The following is a 16,855-nucleotide window of genomic DNA, read 5'->3' on the forward strand; positions in this document are numbered from 1 at the left end:
TTAAAAATTTCGATGGATGAGAGCCTCCTCCAGTACCTTAAGGTTTAGACCAAAAATGCACCAGAGGCAACCATTTCATACCTTTTTCAAAATATTCCAAGGGGAGAGCTTATGACCCCCCTCCTTAATACGGACAGAGCCCCCCACCCCACCCCTACCCGTAGCTACTCCCTCCGGGGTATAAACTAATAAACTACTTGTAAACTGAAAAGTAGCATGTTGTTGTATTGATGGCTTTCTGATTTTATTGCCTTTTAGTTACAAAAATGATTGTATCCGACCATGTTAGACTAGGATAAATCCCTAATTATCCTTGTTATCGATATAATTTTTTCTTAAATACGAAAGTAACTGTAATAAATAGGGCTATAAGGATTTTTACTGTGATATAACACAGTCTGAGAGTACACCAGATACGTCCTGGGAAAAACAATATTCCGAGGGCATGCTCCCGGACCCCCCTAGATTGCCTCGGTTTAAATTTGTGTCTGGCTACGGCACTGATTTAATATTAGATCTAAATGAAATTGTTTATAACTGACATTTTGTAACACATCAAATGACACTTATAAAGGATAATATTGTAGGATGCTTCCATAAAAGATGTCAAAAGCAGCATTGGAATTCATTAAATCATTCACGGCTGTTCCGTTGGGTTTATCATTACCTCGTGTATCTGAAAAAGAAATGGAACCCTGATCCAGATAATCACGAGAACTTGAGAAATACTGGTACCTCAGCAAGTCTCAGAGTAGGTTTGAAACAGAAGTGCTTCCTGGTTAAAAGAATATTGTAGACAAGTACTTTGTGAGCAGGAATTATTTAGCAACTTCATTGCTAGCATTCTCGGTCGCAGTTTTCACGAAAAGAGTATTTGTGTCTTAGGACATGATATTCGCAAATATTTTGAATTCACAAGTAGCATTATTTGAAAATATCAAATCATTGCAAATGTTGCTCAGTCTACAGCATCAAAATGTCAGGTTAACATCATCTGATAAAGTCTTAAAGGGGCACAAATCTATACTTATTTCAAATTGTAAAAATTAAGTAATTTCATTTATTAGGAATTTTCAATAAAATGCTAAAATATAGAAATTGAAAGAACATGAAGATGCCAAATGGTGACATGACTTTTTATTTAGAAATTCACCAAATAACACCCAAAACATGTCTCTAGTCATTGCTTCGTAATGACTAGGATACTAGTAATAAACTGTCGCGCTACAATAATGGACAAAAATATGCATTGAAACTCATAACTAGTATGAATTGTGAGACCACATGCTTCTCTGTGCAAGGGATATAATGTTAACTGACTGACAGCAATATGTCGGAAGTCTCATCATTTTCCCCTACATTCATTTTGAAAGTTTGTTACATACAGTTGAAGATTGGTATTAAACCTATATAGGAAAAGTAAATGTGCATTTAGATAACTATACCTGAACGTGTCCAGGGGCACTCAGTGCGTAAATAATACCATCGGCTACATCTTCAGGCTTCAAATTCTGTACAGGAAGAAATATGAAACTTATATTCATTGATATCTTCCTAGCATAGGCAGGAATCAGTAATAAGCAAAATGTTCTAGCTTCAAAAAAGAAAAGATGATATGGTTCTGCCATCAGATAAAATTTGCCATTTTAGTCCCTTAAAATTTGCTCGTAGTAATTATAAAAAGAAATGAATAGGGAGGCATGCTAACAGATACAAGTAAGTATTCAACTCAGTAAAAAGTGCAGTCCCATGACCAAGCTGGATTTTCTTTCAGTGTTCTCTTTAAGGGGTTCAAGAGAATTTTTCAGCTGGTTTTACCTGTAGGACATTTATCTTTGTTTAATTCTCTTTTGGTTAAAGTCATAACAACACAACTACGTTCATGCTTCAACAGCCAGAAAGTACCTAAGTGTCACTCTGGACAATATCACACAAGAGTTGCCCACTCAAGGTTGAACCTCTAATCTTCTGCAAGACATCTGAAGAGATTTCTCACATTGTTCTGGGGCAAATAATTCAAAGTCAAAAACTAACCACTTGAACAAAGAGGCGCTCAGATGTATTAACACATGATGAAAGAGTTACCTCGAATTGACTATACTTTTGCACAGCTCTCTGTGGGTCATGTGTGTACATTCTATGAGAAAATTCTGTCTCCACCAAACCTGGGCTAATGCTCTGAAATAATTATGTCAACTAGATGTGAACTATGAAATAAATGGAAAAAGTCCAAAGGCAGACACACTATGATTAATGCTAAAATCATTTATCCCAAAGATATTACTAATAACTATACTTAGTTTTTTACAGTTTTTATTATGCTCAAGATGAACCATTGCAATCACCCTGTGTCTGTCGTCAGTCTCTGTCTGATGGTGCTTGTCTCTATGAATTTTATATTCAGTTCACAACTGGTTTTCCTGAGACAGGTCAGTTAGTCAAATCATTTAAAAATCTTATTAACACTTTCTGAAAATGTTTTCTCTATTAAATATAGGTCAGCGTCAAAAAAGGGTTACCTGAGATCTGAAACAAGATCATTAGGTCGATTCATAGAAACCTTGTTAACACTCAAAAGGCCACATTTTTACCTAATCTTAAAAATTTGTCAGAATGTTGTGTGTATTAAATTTAGCCTAAGATCAAAACTGGGTTATCTGACATCTTAAACAAGGTCACAGGGATTTGAACCTTTTTAACACTCTAAATACAGCATTGTTACTTAACAGGATTACCTACGTAAAATCTAGGTAAAGTTCAATACTGGTTTGCCAGATGTCAAAAACTAGGCCACTAAGTCAAACAATAAAAAACCCTCAAGAGACTACGTTTTCTATTTAATCTTCGTTAACAAAATGTTTGATGTTTGTCTCCATAAAATAAAGGTACCTTTCAAAAACTATGTCACTAGGTCAAATCATTGATAAACTTGGATAATGATCAGCCTGATTTACATAAAGCATGATCAAAATGTTCACCTCTATTAGATCTGTGCAGTTAGAAACTAGGTTATCTGGATTAAAAACTAGGATAGGGCCTGGTGTGAGCATTACAAGGCCTAAGAACCCCCTGGGTTTTGTTTAAGAACGTTCGGTTTCTCAGTTCCGTTTCTCAACAGTATTATGTAATGTAAAAGAGGCCAGATCCTGTGATTCTGCGCAGAGCTGATTTGTTTTCCACAGGCTGCTAACTGGACTGACAGGCCGCTAAATGGATGGGCTGGCTTCTAATTGCAAAGGCAGAATGTATCAGCAACTCACAGACAGGAAGAATATTTATACTGAGAAAATAATAAATATGCAAGAGCCATATGCGCGCACACAAATGAAAAACTGAACTTTCACAATTTGAAATTGTGTAGGAAAAATTGATGATATTACTGTGACTCTGATATGTGACTTTGACAACCTCAACTCTTTCCGTAACCCCTCCACCAGCGAGGTGACAGCATATTTGGTAGCACTGTAGAAATGTCCACTTGGATTTGAAGCATACTGCTTATGACCAACACCACTGAAAATTAATTTGTGACTATATTACATTCTGAAGAATTGATTTTGGTTTTAAAAATCAGCATAGATACCTATCCATTCTCAAAAATACGTGAAAATAAGAAAAATATTTTACATAAAATGTTGATTATTTGTTTACATTTTTACAGAAGAATAAGTCACAAATGTTTTAATATATAATAATTTCCAAAATTTACGGTAATCATATGAAATTACCTATTTAACTGTATAACATGTCCATCATCTACACCTCTGTCTTTCATGGATTTAACTGCTTCACGTGTGCAAATACATAATCCAAGAACATTTACCTATTTGTATGAATTTAAAGAATACTCAAGTACAACTATAGTTTACATTAATTTCACATTGCAGAACGTATTACTTATTTAATTATTTAATAATTTTGCAGGATAAATCAAAACCAACAATGTTATAAACTAGGATTTAAAGCTAGGCCTGGAATAAAGAAGCTTTAAAATTTAGTCAGTAAAGTAAAGTTAGTAAGATTTTCAAGTAGTCATTGTTTTTCCTTCTCTAGTTTTTATTTGGCTTATTTTATTTAAAGGAAACTGAGGCATCAAATCTGACCTTTAAATACAAATAAAAACTTCAGGCATAAAAATATTTTTGCTGGTGGTTCTCTTGTCAATACAATTTTTAGAAGATAAAATCAGGAAGTAGGAAGACCTTTAAATTTGGTCCCTTCTCAGCTCTAACATATTCATTTCATTTATTGGCAAATCGGCGTTACAAATGCCTTTGACCATTTACAATATCTGTTACAAATATGGTCAAGACATATTGACATAAAATATAGAAACAATTATAACATACAAATAAAGCAGAACATGTCATCCAAAAAGATAACATAGTAAACATAGTAAATAAAAATAGCCCAGAAAATCTCCAGTACAGTTGTACATTGCCAAGATTACATTTGCAAATCTTGAAAATTCAGAACTTGAAAACTCTAATCCAACAGATCTCAAAGTACATTCTTGGTTTCGTTTGACTGAATTTCCATCCACAAGAAATTTAATGCATTTATTTTTTCTTTCCCTAGGCCAAAATAAGACACCTAGCTTATTTCACTAATAATTGTCTTGAAAAAATATGTAATAATATGTATTATGGGTAAACAATTCTGATCTAAGTAAATTCTGCATCTCCATAAAATTGACAGAGCTTTCAGTTAAGGTTAGATGATTATACGAATTGTTTAAGAATCTTGAAAAATTCAGAACTTGAAAACTCTAATCCAACAGAAGTATTTTTTCGGCTTCATTTCACTGAATTTTCATCCATAAAAAATTAATGCATTCGTTTCTTCTAAAAATAAGACACCTAGCTTATTTAACTAATAATTTTCTTGAAAAAAATATTTAATGATACAGGGAATTATGGGTAAATAATTCTGATACTTCATAAAACTACCAAGTAAATTCTGCAGCTTCATAAAATTGACAAATCTTTCAGTTAAGGTTAGATAATTATAAGAACTGATTAAACTTGAAAGACTACCTCCCCCTTGACAAAAAAAAAGCTTACTTCAAACATGCTTCTCCACTGTTCAGTTTTGCCGGTAAGTAAAGGTGCATCCTGACCCAATCCAGCACTATTTATACACACATCTGTACCACCAAGTTCAGATTTAATCTGAAAATATACAACATACCGACATTTCTGCTTATTTACATACATTGTTCAGTCCAAATCTAATTTACTGCTAGACAAGATTTGACATGATCTTTGTCCTTTATTGTGACTTAGCTTGACTTTAGGGACCTGATTTTGGGTCACAATATTAATTTTGCTGAGGCAAATACTTCAGTCAAATAAAACAAAACGCTCAATGCAGGTCAATTTAAAGGCCCGACAAGATTTTAAATGGCCTTTGACCATCAACTGTGACCTTGACCTTTGGAATAATTTCTGTCAGTTAAAACAAGTATATTACTTGCATTGCAAAGTTACAGAAACGTTATCCCTACAACACAATAAAATCTAATATAGGCTATGTAACACTTCTGTCACGGTACATAGTTCTGCACTGATATAATGTTTCTGCATTAACTAAATATACCTTGTCAAACATTGACAAAACTTGTTCTTCTTTGGATACATCACATGCTATTGGTGTCAATGATCCTTTCTCTGACTTCAAACTCTCTGCCATCTCCTAAAATAGACAACAATAACTGTTGTAATAATATCCACTGTGGTAATTACACAAATTATTGAAAACAGTATGCTGCTTGTACATTATGATAATTACGCAAAACATACGACGACAAGAACTGACAGGACATCGACACTTGGCTGTTCAATACCCTTGTCACAAAAGCAAGTTAAACTAGAGATGCTTTTGAGAAAAGCGCATGTCTCCCACAACTGCCCAATGAAAAATGACTAGTTTCTCTGGATGGTCTTGACAAATGGATCCAATCAGTAATTCAAGGGCCATAATTCAAAAGTGGCTAAGCGTATTTGGCTAGTTATCGAACTTGGATGAGGTCTTATGGTCAAACACATTTTGTTCAAGTCTGGTGAAGATCCGATGAGAAATGTTTGACTTAGAGTGCGGACAAGCTTTGTGACAGTGCTGCCCAATGAAAAATGACTAGTTTCTCTGGATGGTCTAGACGAATGGATCCATTTTTGGTAATTCAAGGGCCATAATTCCGAAGTGCCTAGGCCGATTTGGCTAGTTATCGAACTTGGCCGAGCACTTATTGGCAGACACATTTTGTTGAAGTTTGGTGAAAATCGCATGAGAAATGTTCAACTTAGAGTGCGGACTAGCTTTGTGACAGACAGGCACACAGACAGACTGGAGTAAATCAATATGTCTCCCACACCACTGTGTGGTGGGAGACATAATGAATGCATACAATGATAAAGGTAGTCGCAAAAATGTAACGATTTACCTTTTATACATAAATAAGAGTCATTGAACTTTCACATCTTACAATGATAATTCAGAAAGGGGCATAACTTTTATTATTAATGAATAACAAAAAGGGACGTAACTTTAAACTAAGAAACCAAAACAGAATTACGGAAACTGCACACTGCATTTCAGATAATCATGGTAGTTTCAATTCATTCCCACTTGTGATGACGAAGAAACCAGCTTAACTTACACGCAAAAAACTTTTCAATGAAGGTAGATGCTGTACAATAACTTTACGTAGTCTTGAATAGTCAAGCTAACTGTTTGACTGGGAAAAAGGGAAAACACATTCAAGATCATAATGATCTTCTTATCATTTACTTTAATTTAATATAACTTTTATGTCTGTTTTATTATATCAATATTTTTTATTTTATGAGAATTAAGGATACAAAATAAATTATTTTGCGGTACCACAAAACTTAGTATGATATCATGAAATGAACCACAGACACCTTATATTTTATTTAATCATATGGTCTTTAAATACCGGTAAATTATTCTTATCTGAAAACAGAGACCATCTTCTGATATCTTGAAATAGATCTAATGAAATCATTTAATTAGAAAAAGTCATACGGTACTATTGTTTTTGCTTTCCCTGTTACTGATATCAACAAACTCAAATTTTAGATATCATACAGAGGAAATTAAAATTTATATTATCCATTGATAGTATATTAAAAATATACAAGTTTGTCAATTTGTCTATTTTTTGATACCTTAAATGCACTGCTGATAATATTTTTAGATTACTTTATGGTATCTTTTAGTTATATCATGTAATCTTTAAATATTCTTATTAATAAAGAAGTTCTTTTATAATGATATCATAAATTGAATAGAGTATATCTAAGAATGATTTTAAGGCATTAATAATAAGTGAAGATATCATAAAATAATGAATAACATGTGCGTAGCGTGGCATACTCGGTTACTCAGCTGAGTATCATTTAAGATCCCAAAATAAAAAATAAAAAGGCTAAAAACGCTATAGAAGCAATAAAAAACTGGTCAGGAGTAGGTATGGAGGTAGGGACAATGTCATAGCATATGAGTATGCTGTTGTCTTGGTACTTGACTTTGTTATAATTTTTTGTGACGGCAGACTGCTGTTGCTCTTTTATCAAAATTTCTAAATTTTGTTTTTTCTTGCTCCACTTGCACTTGTTATTTTAAATACTTATTTAAATCTAAATATATTTAAAATTCTAAATACACATATGATTTCAGATGCATATATACTATAGCTGCTATTGACCATAAGAACAATTTGCTTAATGGCAATTGTCCATCACTAGTAAAATTTAGAAAGATAAACTGTGTCTGTAACAACTATGAATTCCCAAGTATTCTAACATGGCTCGATTTGATTTCCAGTTAAACAAAGAAGGAAATGTTGTGATTTATTGTCTAATTTACCACGGTTTAGATGCTTCAGTATTTAACCACTCGGGCTAACGCCTTCGTGGTTCAATTCCTACGCATCTGAACTCTGAACCCTGGTAAATTAGACGATAAACCACTCGAAGGCCTTGTTTATTTGTTAATTATTTCCTATTTCGCTACGCTCAAACAAAAATAAATGATCTATCCCATAATCAAAGAGAATCAACGGGAGCAAAAAGAAAAAAATCATAAATCAACATTAACAGGTTTTGTTATCCGCATTGCCATAGTATAACACTCAGTCATATAAACTATCAGTTCATTAATTTCTACCTTATGAATATACTATCTGGCTCATTATGCTAAGAGGCGCCTACTCATCCCTGCTTCACCCAGTCGTGGGAAGGGGGAGTATAGAGAAACAAAGTTTCAACACCAGTCACCTAAGCTTCTTCATATGCCCTGACACCCATTTCCCAAAATTTATTGCCGGAAAAATACATCAATCAAAATTATTTAACGCATGAAATAATTATACATCTTACACCTCAATACCTTTGAAATATGGTAATACCTCAATTTCTTTAAACCTAGGATACAGATATGTAATACATGCTTATAACCAGCATTTACGGTAAATTCTCTTTGAAATATTGCATATATTCCTGGTTAAAGAATAATGTTGTAAGCATTATACTGATTTCTAGACCAAGGTTATTTTAGCCATCTGCTGCATGTTTACAATGTTTACAAGTTTTAATATAACAATCGTCCTTGCCATGAACATTGATTTTCAAAAAAATGTATCTCTACAACTTTAGAAATCAAGTAAATAATGATACAGACAAAAGACTTGTGACAGATGTTTAGGCTGAAATATAAAATCCAAGTTCACGAAACGATAATAAAGGAAATAAAGACGACATTAGTAATTAAATATTTGTACTTAAAGAAAGAAATAAGAATCTATTGAAATAGCTTCATCATTTTTTTCTGTTTTGAAATTGTGCAAAAGTCAAAGTTTGTCCTCAGCAGTCTAATCAGTTCCTAGGCAGTTTATAGTATTTATTGCAAGGTGATTTGCATATACATGTATTCCGTTGTAACACGTATGCACACACGTGTACTTTATTTAAAAATTGAATGCTATTTTCTGGGACGTCTTGAAAATTCATGAATCGCTCTAGCGATTCTTTTGATTGATTGGCAAGAAGCCTTCCAGTGTGGTTCATGCCCTATATATATAAACGCACAAAAATACCATTCAATTTTACGACAGCTTGCTACAAAATAACTGATTTGCTTTCCAGGAGTATCAGAAAATCAAAATAAATGTCAAGATATCGATCTTTTAGTCACAGTAAAAAAGACCTGCCCACGTTCAACTATAATTCGCCTTCCGATAAAAATACAGTTCCTGGTTTTTATTTAAAATATGTTTAACTCCAGTGATAATTTATACAGTCGTATCATTCAGTTGTGATCTTTGACGTCAGAAAAATTAGTTAAAGCTATAATTAAATGTTCTTCTTGAATGTTTTGGCGTCCAATTTTGAAAGAATGTTTGGAACGAGGCCATTTGGTTCATGTTTTTGGTGAAGGACGTCAGGTTACGCGTGCAATCTCGCGGAAAGGGCCGTCATTGATATTATTACTGCAATGTTTAACGCTTTTATCTTTCCATATTAAAATGTATAGTGAATGCAAATTTTGTATACAACACATAAGTTTGGAAAAAGAGCTCATGTTGCTTGATTTGTGAATAACAAATTTCGTCCTGAATAAATAAACAGCCTAGTTCAAGTCCATCCAAAATGCCAGCCCAACCCCTCTCACCGGCCCCGATTTGTATCGTTCATCAACTTATATAGATCTTTCTTTACATTCCGAGCCGTTTGTGAATATTTTGTTCAAAACTGAGGAAGCATAGTTTTGGTAAGAAAAGTCACCAGAAGCCACCCTGCTTTCTCTAGGTTTGCTCTAAAGTTTCCATGGGGGAGGCTCCCCGGACCCAGCCGGAGGAGGGGATTCCTCTCCCCCATACTCTTCCCTTGAGTAACATCTAAACTGATCATGCTACGCCCCTGAATAAATAATAAAAATGAGGACACAGGTTTCAATAAAACCAAGGATTAAAATACCTCTGTTCAACTTTTGCCATTGACAAGTTCACTCCAGGAGAACTACGTTCCAACGTAAGTCAAGTCTCATCGATATCATGTGACATACCTCAACGATGAAGCTACGGTATCGCTTCGAATGACCTTGTTGATTCACGTATTATGTGTAATTAAGCATATATTTTACGTTTTTATAACTGAAAAGATAAGTTAGATGTGTAGAAGATATATTAGCTATTTGCAGCATTTTGCAAGATACAACGAACTAGTTACAAATACACTTATGTAAGCTACATAAATGTTGCAAGGCCGCAACGATAACATACATTATGTGACAACATCTCACATACAGTGTTGCAAAGTCTCAGCATCATAATTACCATTTGAACTTGTAGAAAATTACACTTATTAGATAGTACGTACATGCGTACGCCGGCAATCAATACTGTATAGATAATTAGGATCGTAAAGCATTACTCCAAGAACTTTCCACATAAATTAGCTATTTCGTAACAAATGTTTTCGACACCATGTGCAAGCGTATTGCTCATTTTGTCCGCATATAATAATTATTATTACGTCGTGCAAATGTATTAGGAACCTGAGACGTCATAACTCGTAACCATACAAGGCGCAAGTGCTCTCAGGACGGATATTTCTGTCGAGTTCGTAAACACATAACTGATTTTTTTTCTTGCATATCGTATAAAAATTAGCGTTTCATTCTGACAGATCATTTTTGTTGCATGCCGTATTTTACAAATAACAACAGAAATCTTAAAAGCAATTAGAAACACTTCATTTGCAGTTCTCATTCTTATGGCAGAGCATGCACCCACAGGGCGGGAAATGAACGTCCGTAAGCCGAAGTAACGTCATTACATTCAAGTGAAGCACAATTAATAACAAAGTTCCACTTTAGTTTTATCGTTTAAAGTATAACGGTATGTTCTTTCCGTAAAATAACGTATTTCAGACCGACAAAAATACTACATGTATTAAAATAGGACGAAGAGAAGGTCTCAAGGTACATGATATTGTCTAAGTTCACAAATACAATATCATATAATATCAAAGCAGCGCAAGTTGTCATAACAAGCACGAGAGCCATCGCATGAGGTGCCAGATGGGTTTTGCAGGCATTGGTAAAGTCGACGGAAAGGCCAGTCCGGTGTATTTTTCCTTATTACGTATCTAAAATTATTTCAATTGAGTTTCAGTCGACTGCGATCGTGCAATATTTTTCCTTATTATATACGTTACTATAAATAGTAACAAAAAGCCGTTTAAAACGGTCATTACGGTTTCTGTTTATGTATCCATAATGGCGCAGTGCGCCTCTGGCGCCATAACCATAACGGCCCCGGGTAACCAGAACGTCAGCGCGTTTTGATGTGACGTCATGAAGCAACATTATTTATGGCGATTGAAAGGTCGCTGAATCAGATCGATTGTCAAATATTGATGGCATTGTTGATAAAAAAAGTAAAACAAATAATTCTTTTAGGTGTTTGGAAAATATATAAAATGAAAATACCAAAATAAATATTAAGTGAACGTATATGATAAAAAAAAGTCAATAAACGGCTGGTTGTGCCTTCTAGCCGCAATGGCACACCTAGTTTCATAATGGTCCTCGGAATAAAGCCCTTGGGCGATTATATAGAGAATAATAGGTTAGTGCCGTAGATGACGTCCGGAGCCGAGCCAGATAAACTTTCTCCATCTTAGGCATTAACCTATTATTCTATTTATCTTGTCATTACTTCATTTTCCGATATTTGGTAATTTATTTTACAAAAATAAGTGTGCGACAACCGTTTCAATGACGTCATATTCGTAATGACGTCACTTATATAATGACCGACAAAATCGCAATGACTTCTTCGTTTTTGAATAAAAACTCATTATTTGACCACTTATTTTCTTAGTTCGGACATTTCCAACACAATAGTGATGGTTTCAATGCAAAATTTCTTATGACAACAATATTGTTCATAAGGTCACATGATCAACTGACCGTATATCACTGGTCACGTGTCAACTGACGGTATATCAATAAAGATATACGGCACCCTGATATCGGGTCGAAAATACTGCAAGTGACAGGATAAAACACTAGACGTGCGATTATGGCAAGAAAACACAACCCAGTCGTATATTAACTTCGTAGCAATTCTTCATGAAATGTTTTTCTTTTCAACCCTAAATTATGCTTTATGTAAGAAAGTACAACTATCAAGGCATTTGATTTTATACAACATGTAGCCCCTTATCCAAATGGTATAGAAACTGAAAAACCCCAGTAAATGCTCGAACAAATGAAAAATGCACTTTAAACTTTTCTTAAACGATTATAGGTACACGTGTAATAAACAGGTAAATAGATGGGAGAACGGTGTCTTTTAGTGATAATGGCCCTGAAAGAAAATAATAGCCCTCGGGCTATAATCACCTTGGCAGGGCCATTATTACTCAAAGGCACCACTCTCCCATATGTTAAACTGTACATATTGCAGACAACGCTTTCAGATCAGAGAGTAATGTTTTCTAAACGTTTAAATGGAAAGAATCGCGTGATGTCTATGACGTACGTCCATGCGCACGTTGCGACATCTATTTGACGTTTCAACTTGTGGAAAATATGAATACGCGGCAGCTTGATTTGTTTATTAGATTTTCGGAGAAATTCTTCTCGTATTTTTTCCTGTTTTTCGTACCAGAAAGAGAATTTAGACATAAAGTAATTACGTAGGTATGTAATAAAAACGTTATCAACTTTGTACGTGGATATGTACTCGTTCTTTCGCTCCTAAAGTCGCGCAATCTTACTGCTGCAGAACAAGTGCATTATATCCACATACAAAGTCAATAACCTATAAATATTGACGTTTTTGTTTTATTTCGGGTGCGTACCGTCAATTGTGGCGTCAGTTTCATGGATGTCGTAATGTTTTTAAGTTCTTTAACAAGGATATTTTCTGTTCCACTTGGGTTAAAGAATAATAATATCTATCATGTGTTTGCGAATCGGATAGAAATATCCGTCCCGAGGGCACCTGCGCATTGGGCGGTAATGAGGCTTGCCGAATTAACGCCCATGCGCAGGTGGCCGAAGGACAGATATTTCCATCCGATTCGTAAACACATGACTGATATTTTTTCCTGCGTATCGTATACATGTTACCATTTTATTCTGGCAGACGTTTTTTCTTGCATAACGTATTTTACAAAAGGTAGAAATAGTTTCTTTTTAGCACTCTTTCTTATAGTGGAGAATGAACACAAAGCGCGGGAAAATAAGGTCCGTAAGCAGAAGTGACGTCATGATGTTTTGCGTTACGCACAATAACAAAGTTCCACTTTAGTTTGTCGTTTGTAGCGTAACGTTATGTTTTTATGGTAAACTAACGTATTTTGAATCGAGAGATATACTATAAGGACGGAGAGAAACTATGAAGGTACATGCTTTTTTCGTATTTTACATAAACAATATATTATTAGTGTATGAACCAATAGTTGTCATTAACAGCAGGAGAGTCATCTGGCATGGGGGTGACAGATAGGTTTTGCCGGCATGGGTAAAATAACCGGAAACGCCAGTCCGATATGCAAGAACAACTTTTTTTATCATTGATTAATAATATCTGTCATGGCTTGCCGAATTACCGCCCATGCGCAGGTGGCCGAGGGACGGATATTTCTATCCGATTCGTAAACACATGACTGGTATTTTTTCTTGCATATCGTATACATGTTGGCATTTTATTCTGGCAAATTATTTTTCTTGAATACCGTATTTTACAAGTAACAGGTAGAAATACTTACGTAGCACTCTTTCTTATAATAGAGAATGAACACAGAGCGCGGGAAATTAACGTCCGTAAGCAGAAGTGACGTCATGATGTTTTGCGTTACGCACAATAACAAAGTTCCACTTTAGTTTTATCATTTATAGCGTAACGTTATGTTCTTACGGTAAACTAACGTATTTTGAATCGAAAAATACACTATAAGGAACAGAGAAAAACTATCAAGGTACCTGCTTATTTCGTATTTAACATATACAATATATTATCAGTGCATGAACCACTAGTTGTCAGTAACAGCACGAGAGTCATCTGGCATGGGGTGCCAGATGGGTTTTGCCGGCATGAGTAAAATCATCGGAAACGCCAGTCGGGTGTGCAAGAAATAAGGAATAATACACACGTAGTAATTATAAAAAGATTTTTTAGATTTGCATGGATAAATAGGCATTCATTCTTCATAAAGACGCGCAATATGTCTCTATTTCCGCTGCAGAACGCGTGCATAGACCTAGATACAAATCTAATAACCTACGATTACATGCTTACTTCAGGTTTCTTAGTTGCGTCCTGTGCTTCAAAAGAATCTTTTTACAGACTTAATAATAATTAAGGTGTGCGCATGCAATAGTATAAGTCAACTCCGCGCTACCCCGTACATATTGCTAGTAAGATATCAAATGATAATAAAAGAAACGGATAAAAAATACTAGTACATATGTACATACTTTGGACAAAATCTGATTTTCAGTCACAGACTTGCTGGTACATTTCACTCGAATATAAGTAATGTTTAGCCGCAAGACTTCGATGAGTGTCAGTAACGCTTACCTATGTCGCGTTTAGAGTTAGTAACATCATCGGTTAGAGTGAGGAACATGATATTAAATAAATATTGCCTGTTTATGATAAAGCAGTTGCAGTAATATGTTTCTAAGATTATAACTGGCATTGCCTTTAATCGATCATTGACTGTCAGTAAGTATTGCTGTTGAAAAATGTAGTACATTTGTTTTATTCTGGAAAATAGCAAAATGCTTCTATTTTCTAAATAACAGAAAACTGTTTTTAAAAATTAAATGTTTTGATAAATTTATGCGATTACTTTTAGAATCTGAATACATGTTCAAGTCAAGACATAAGTAAATATCATAAAAGTAATTGCTATATATGAAAATAATATATGCCGTGTCATATTGAGCGATACGGTAACCAGAAGTCGTTGAGATATGTCACATGATATCGTTGAGACATGACTTACGTTGGAACGTAGTTCTCCCGGAGTGAAGTTAAAAAAATACAACACAGTTATAATTCTATTTTTCATATCCCTGCTCATCTCCATTGCCTATACCAAATAAAACTAAATTTATGTTGTTAAAGACAACAAACATCAACTGTCATTAATGAATAAATGAAAATGCAAAACTGCAAAAATACAGCGCACTGAGAAAAGGGATAGATCTACTCACAAATTATTATGTTAAAATTCAGTAAAACACTGTTTTGATATAACTGTACATCTATATAATTTTGTTAAAATTTCATAGCCAGTTTGTAAACCAACCAACTGACCACGTTCAAAAGAGTTTTCTCGCGTACGTCCTATAACAGTGATAGTAATTTTTACCTGCACCACTTGCGTATTTCTTGAGCATCCTACAACTTTCATCCCATGGCAAACCAATGATTTTGCTACGGCCTTCCCTATACCAGATGATGCCCCTGTGACAAGTGCTACACGACCGACCCAACGTTCCATATCGTAAAACGGATACCTTTACAAAACTTAAGTCCAAAGTAATAATTTATCACTGTAAAAAGCAGTACGCGTAAGACATTTAATTTCGTCCATCTGTTACACACGGATAATCTTGACTTGTTCAGCGATCCTGACTCAGTGCCAACATGGCGGATGTAAAGCCAGTACAACTTTGTTTTCTTTATGTTTTCAATGTATAAAGGTATGTTTCGGCTGTTATCTGCATGTCTCCGTTGAACAAGTGTATATTTATTTCAAAATGTATCATGTTAAATATAGATCTATTAACTCTTGTGTTTTCAGGAGGAATACTGACAAAGCAAAATATTCAATGATTTTTTTATAAAAAAAATCTTTAACAAGAAAATTATAACATTATTACCTGCGGGTCTATTGGAATACAACAAGTAGTGTAGCACATGGGGATTGGGTGATTTCACGTGACTTTTTATCGATATGCGACTGGCTTATCGCATTTATGGAACGCCGTTTTTGCAATATAGATGGCACTCTATATGATATATAGAGAAATGTTTGTGACCTGAATTCCTCATTCATTATTTCATATATTTTATCTAAACATTCAGCAATGATCAATATTGATACCTTGTTGTGCATAAGGGTTTTTGTATGAACTGCTCTTCAATTTTCTGGATTATGGTCCTGTGTTGTCAAATAAGTCCAGGTGAATGAATTACACTTGTGAAAGCTCCAGTAAAGTATTTCAATAGCCAAAGAATGTGACCAGGTAAGCTAAAAGTTATGTAATACATGAAAGGGAAATATAGTTATTTTAGCTCAAAACAATAAATTTCAATTTAAGAAATACGTAGTTCATAGATTTACTTGTAAATCATGTTGAATGGAGTAATATTTCATACATTAAAGCGTAATGGTATAATAAAAAAAGTACGTTATTCACCCATAAGTTACTATTAACAATATCTGGTCTGTATAACTTCTGGCCTTAGGAAATATTTCGACTTGTTGATGCGGCCTGGCCTGGAGGCCGCGATGATATTGAATAGGTGAAGTATATTTCATGATGGACCGGTGAATTCTTTACTTATGGGTGAAACAGGTCTCATAAGCGTAAATACGTCTAGCTTCTACTGATTATAAAACGTATACCGTACGATTTGTTGTGAATTAACTGTTGTTGTACTTTTTGTAGTTAAACAGCCACCCTTGTTTAAGAGCAACATTTAAAAAACACGTTTTTTTTCATCCTCAAATAATAAGTAAGTAGACTCGCCCAGTGTAATCAATAACCCACAATTGACCGACCCCTCTGGTACAGTATCAAG

The 16,855-nt window shown here is 34.4% G+C and overlaps 1 protein-coding gene across 1 annotated transcript; it reads right to left on the reverse strand.

Moving 5' to 3' along the window:
• On the reverse strand, nt 1-15,628 carry LOC128550198 (dehydrogenase/reductase SDR family member 11-like). The gene is made up of 8 exons (XM_053528714.1): nt 15,417-15,628; nt 5,599-5,694; nt 5,064-5,171; nt 3,729-3,823; nt 3,381-3,513; nt 2,086-2,178; nt 1,446-1,511; nt 1-676 (listed from the first exon to the last, which is right to left on the reverse strand). The coding sequence occupies exons 1-8, from the start codon at nt 15,546-15,548 to the stop codon at nt 638-640; spliced, it is 762 nt and encodes a 253-aa protein (XP_053384689.1). The 5' UTR covers nt 15,549-15,628; the 3' UTR covers nt 1-637.
• Between the last annotated feature and the right edge of the window lie 1,227 nt (nt 15,629-16,855).

This window comes from Mercenaria mercenaria, chromosome 2 (assembly GCF_021730395.1).
Source record: "Mercenaria mercenaria strain notata chromosome 2, MADL_Memer_1, whole genome shotgun sequence".
Taxonomy (NCBI): Eukaryota; Metazoa; Mollusca; class Bivalvia; order Venerida; family Veneridae; genus Mercenaria; species Mercenaria mercenaria.

Bases quoted from the DNA above. Each gene is read 5' to 3' on its own strand.
- LOC128550198 (XM_053528714.1), bottom strand. From the start codon at position 15,548: ATGGAACGTTGGGTCGGTCGTGTAGCACTTGTCACAGGGGCATCATCT. The intron at 5,695-15,416 runs GTAAAAATTACT...TGTCTATTTTAG, and splicing joins GAAATACGCAAGTGGTGCAG to GAGATGGCAGAGAGTTTGAA. The intron at 1,512-2,085 runs GTAACTCTTTCA...CTTCCTGTACAG, and splicing joins AAAAGTATAGTCAATTCGAG to AATTTGAAGCCTGAAGATGT.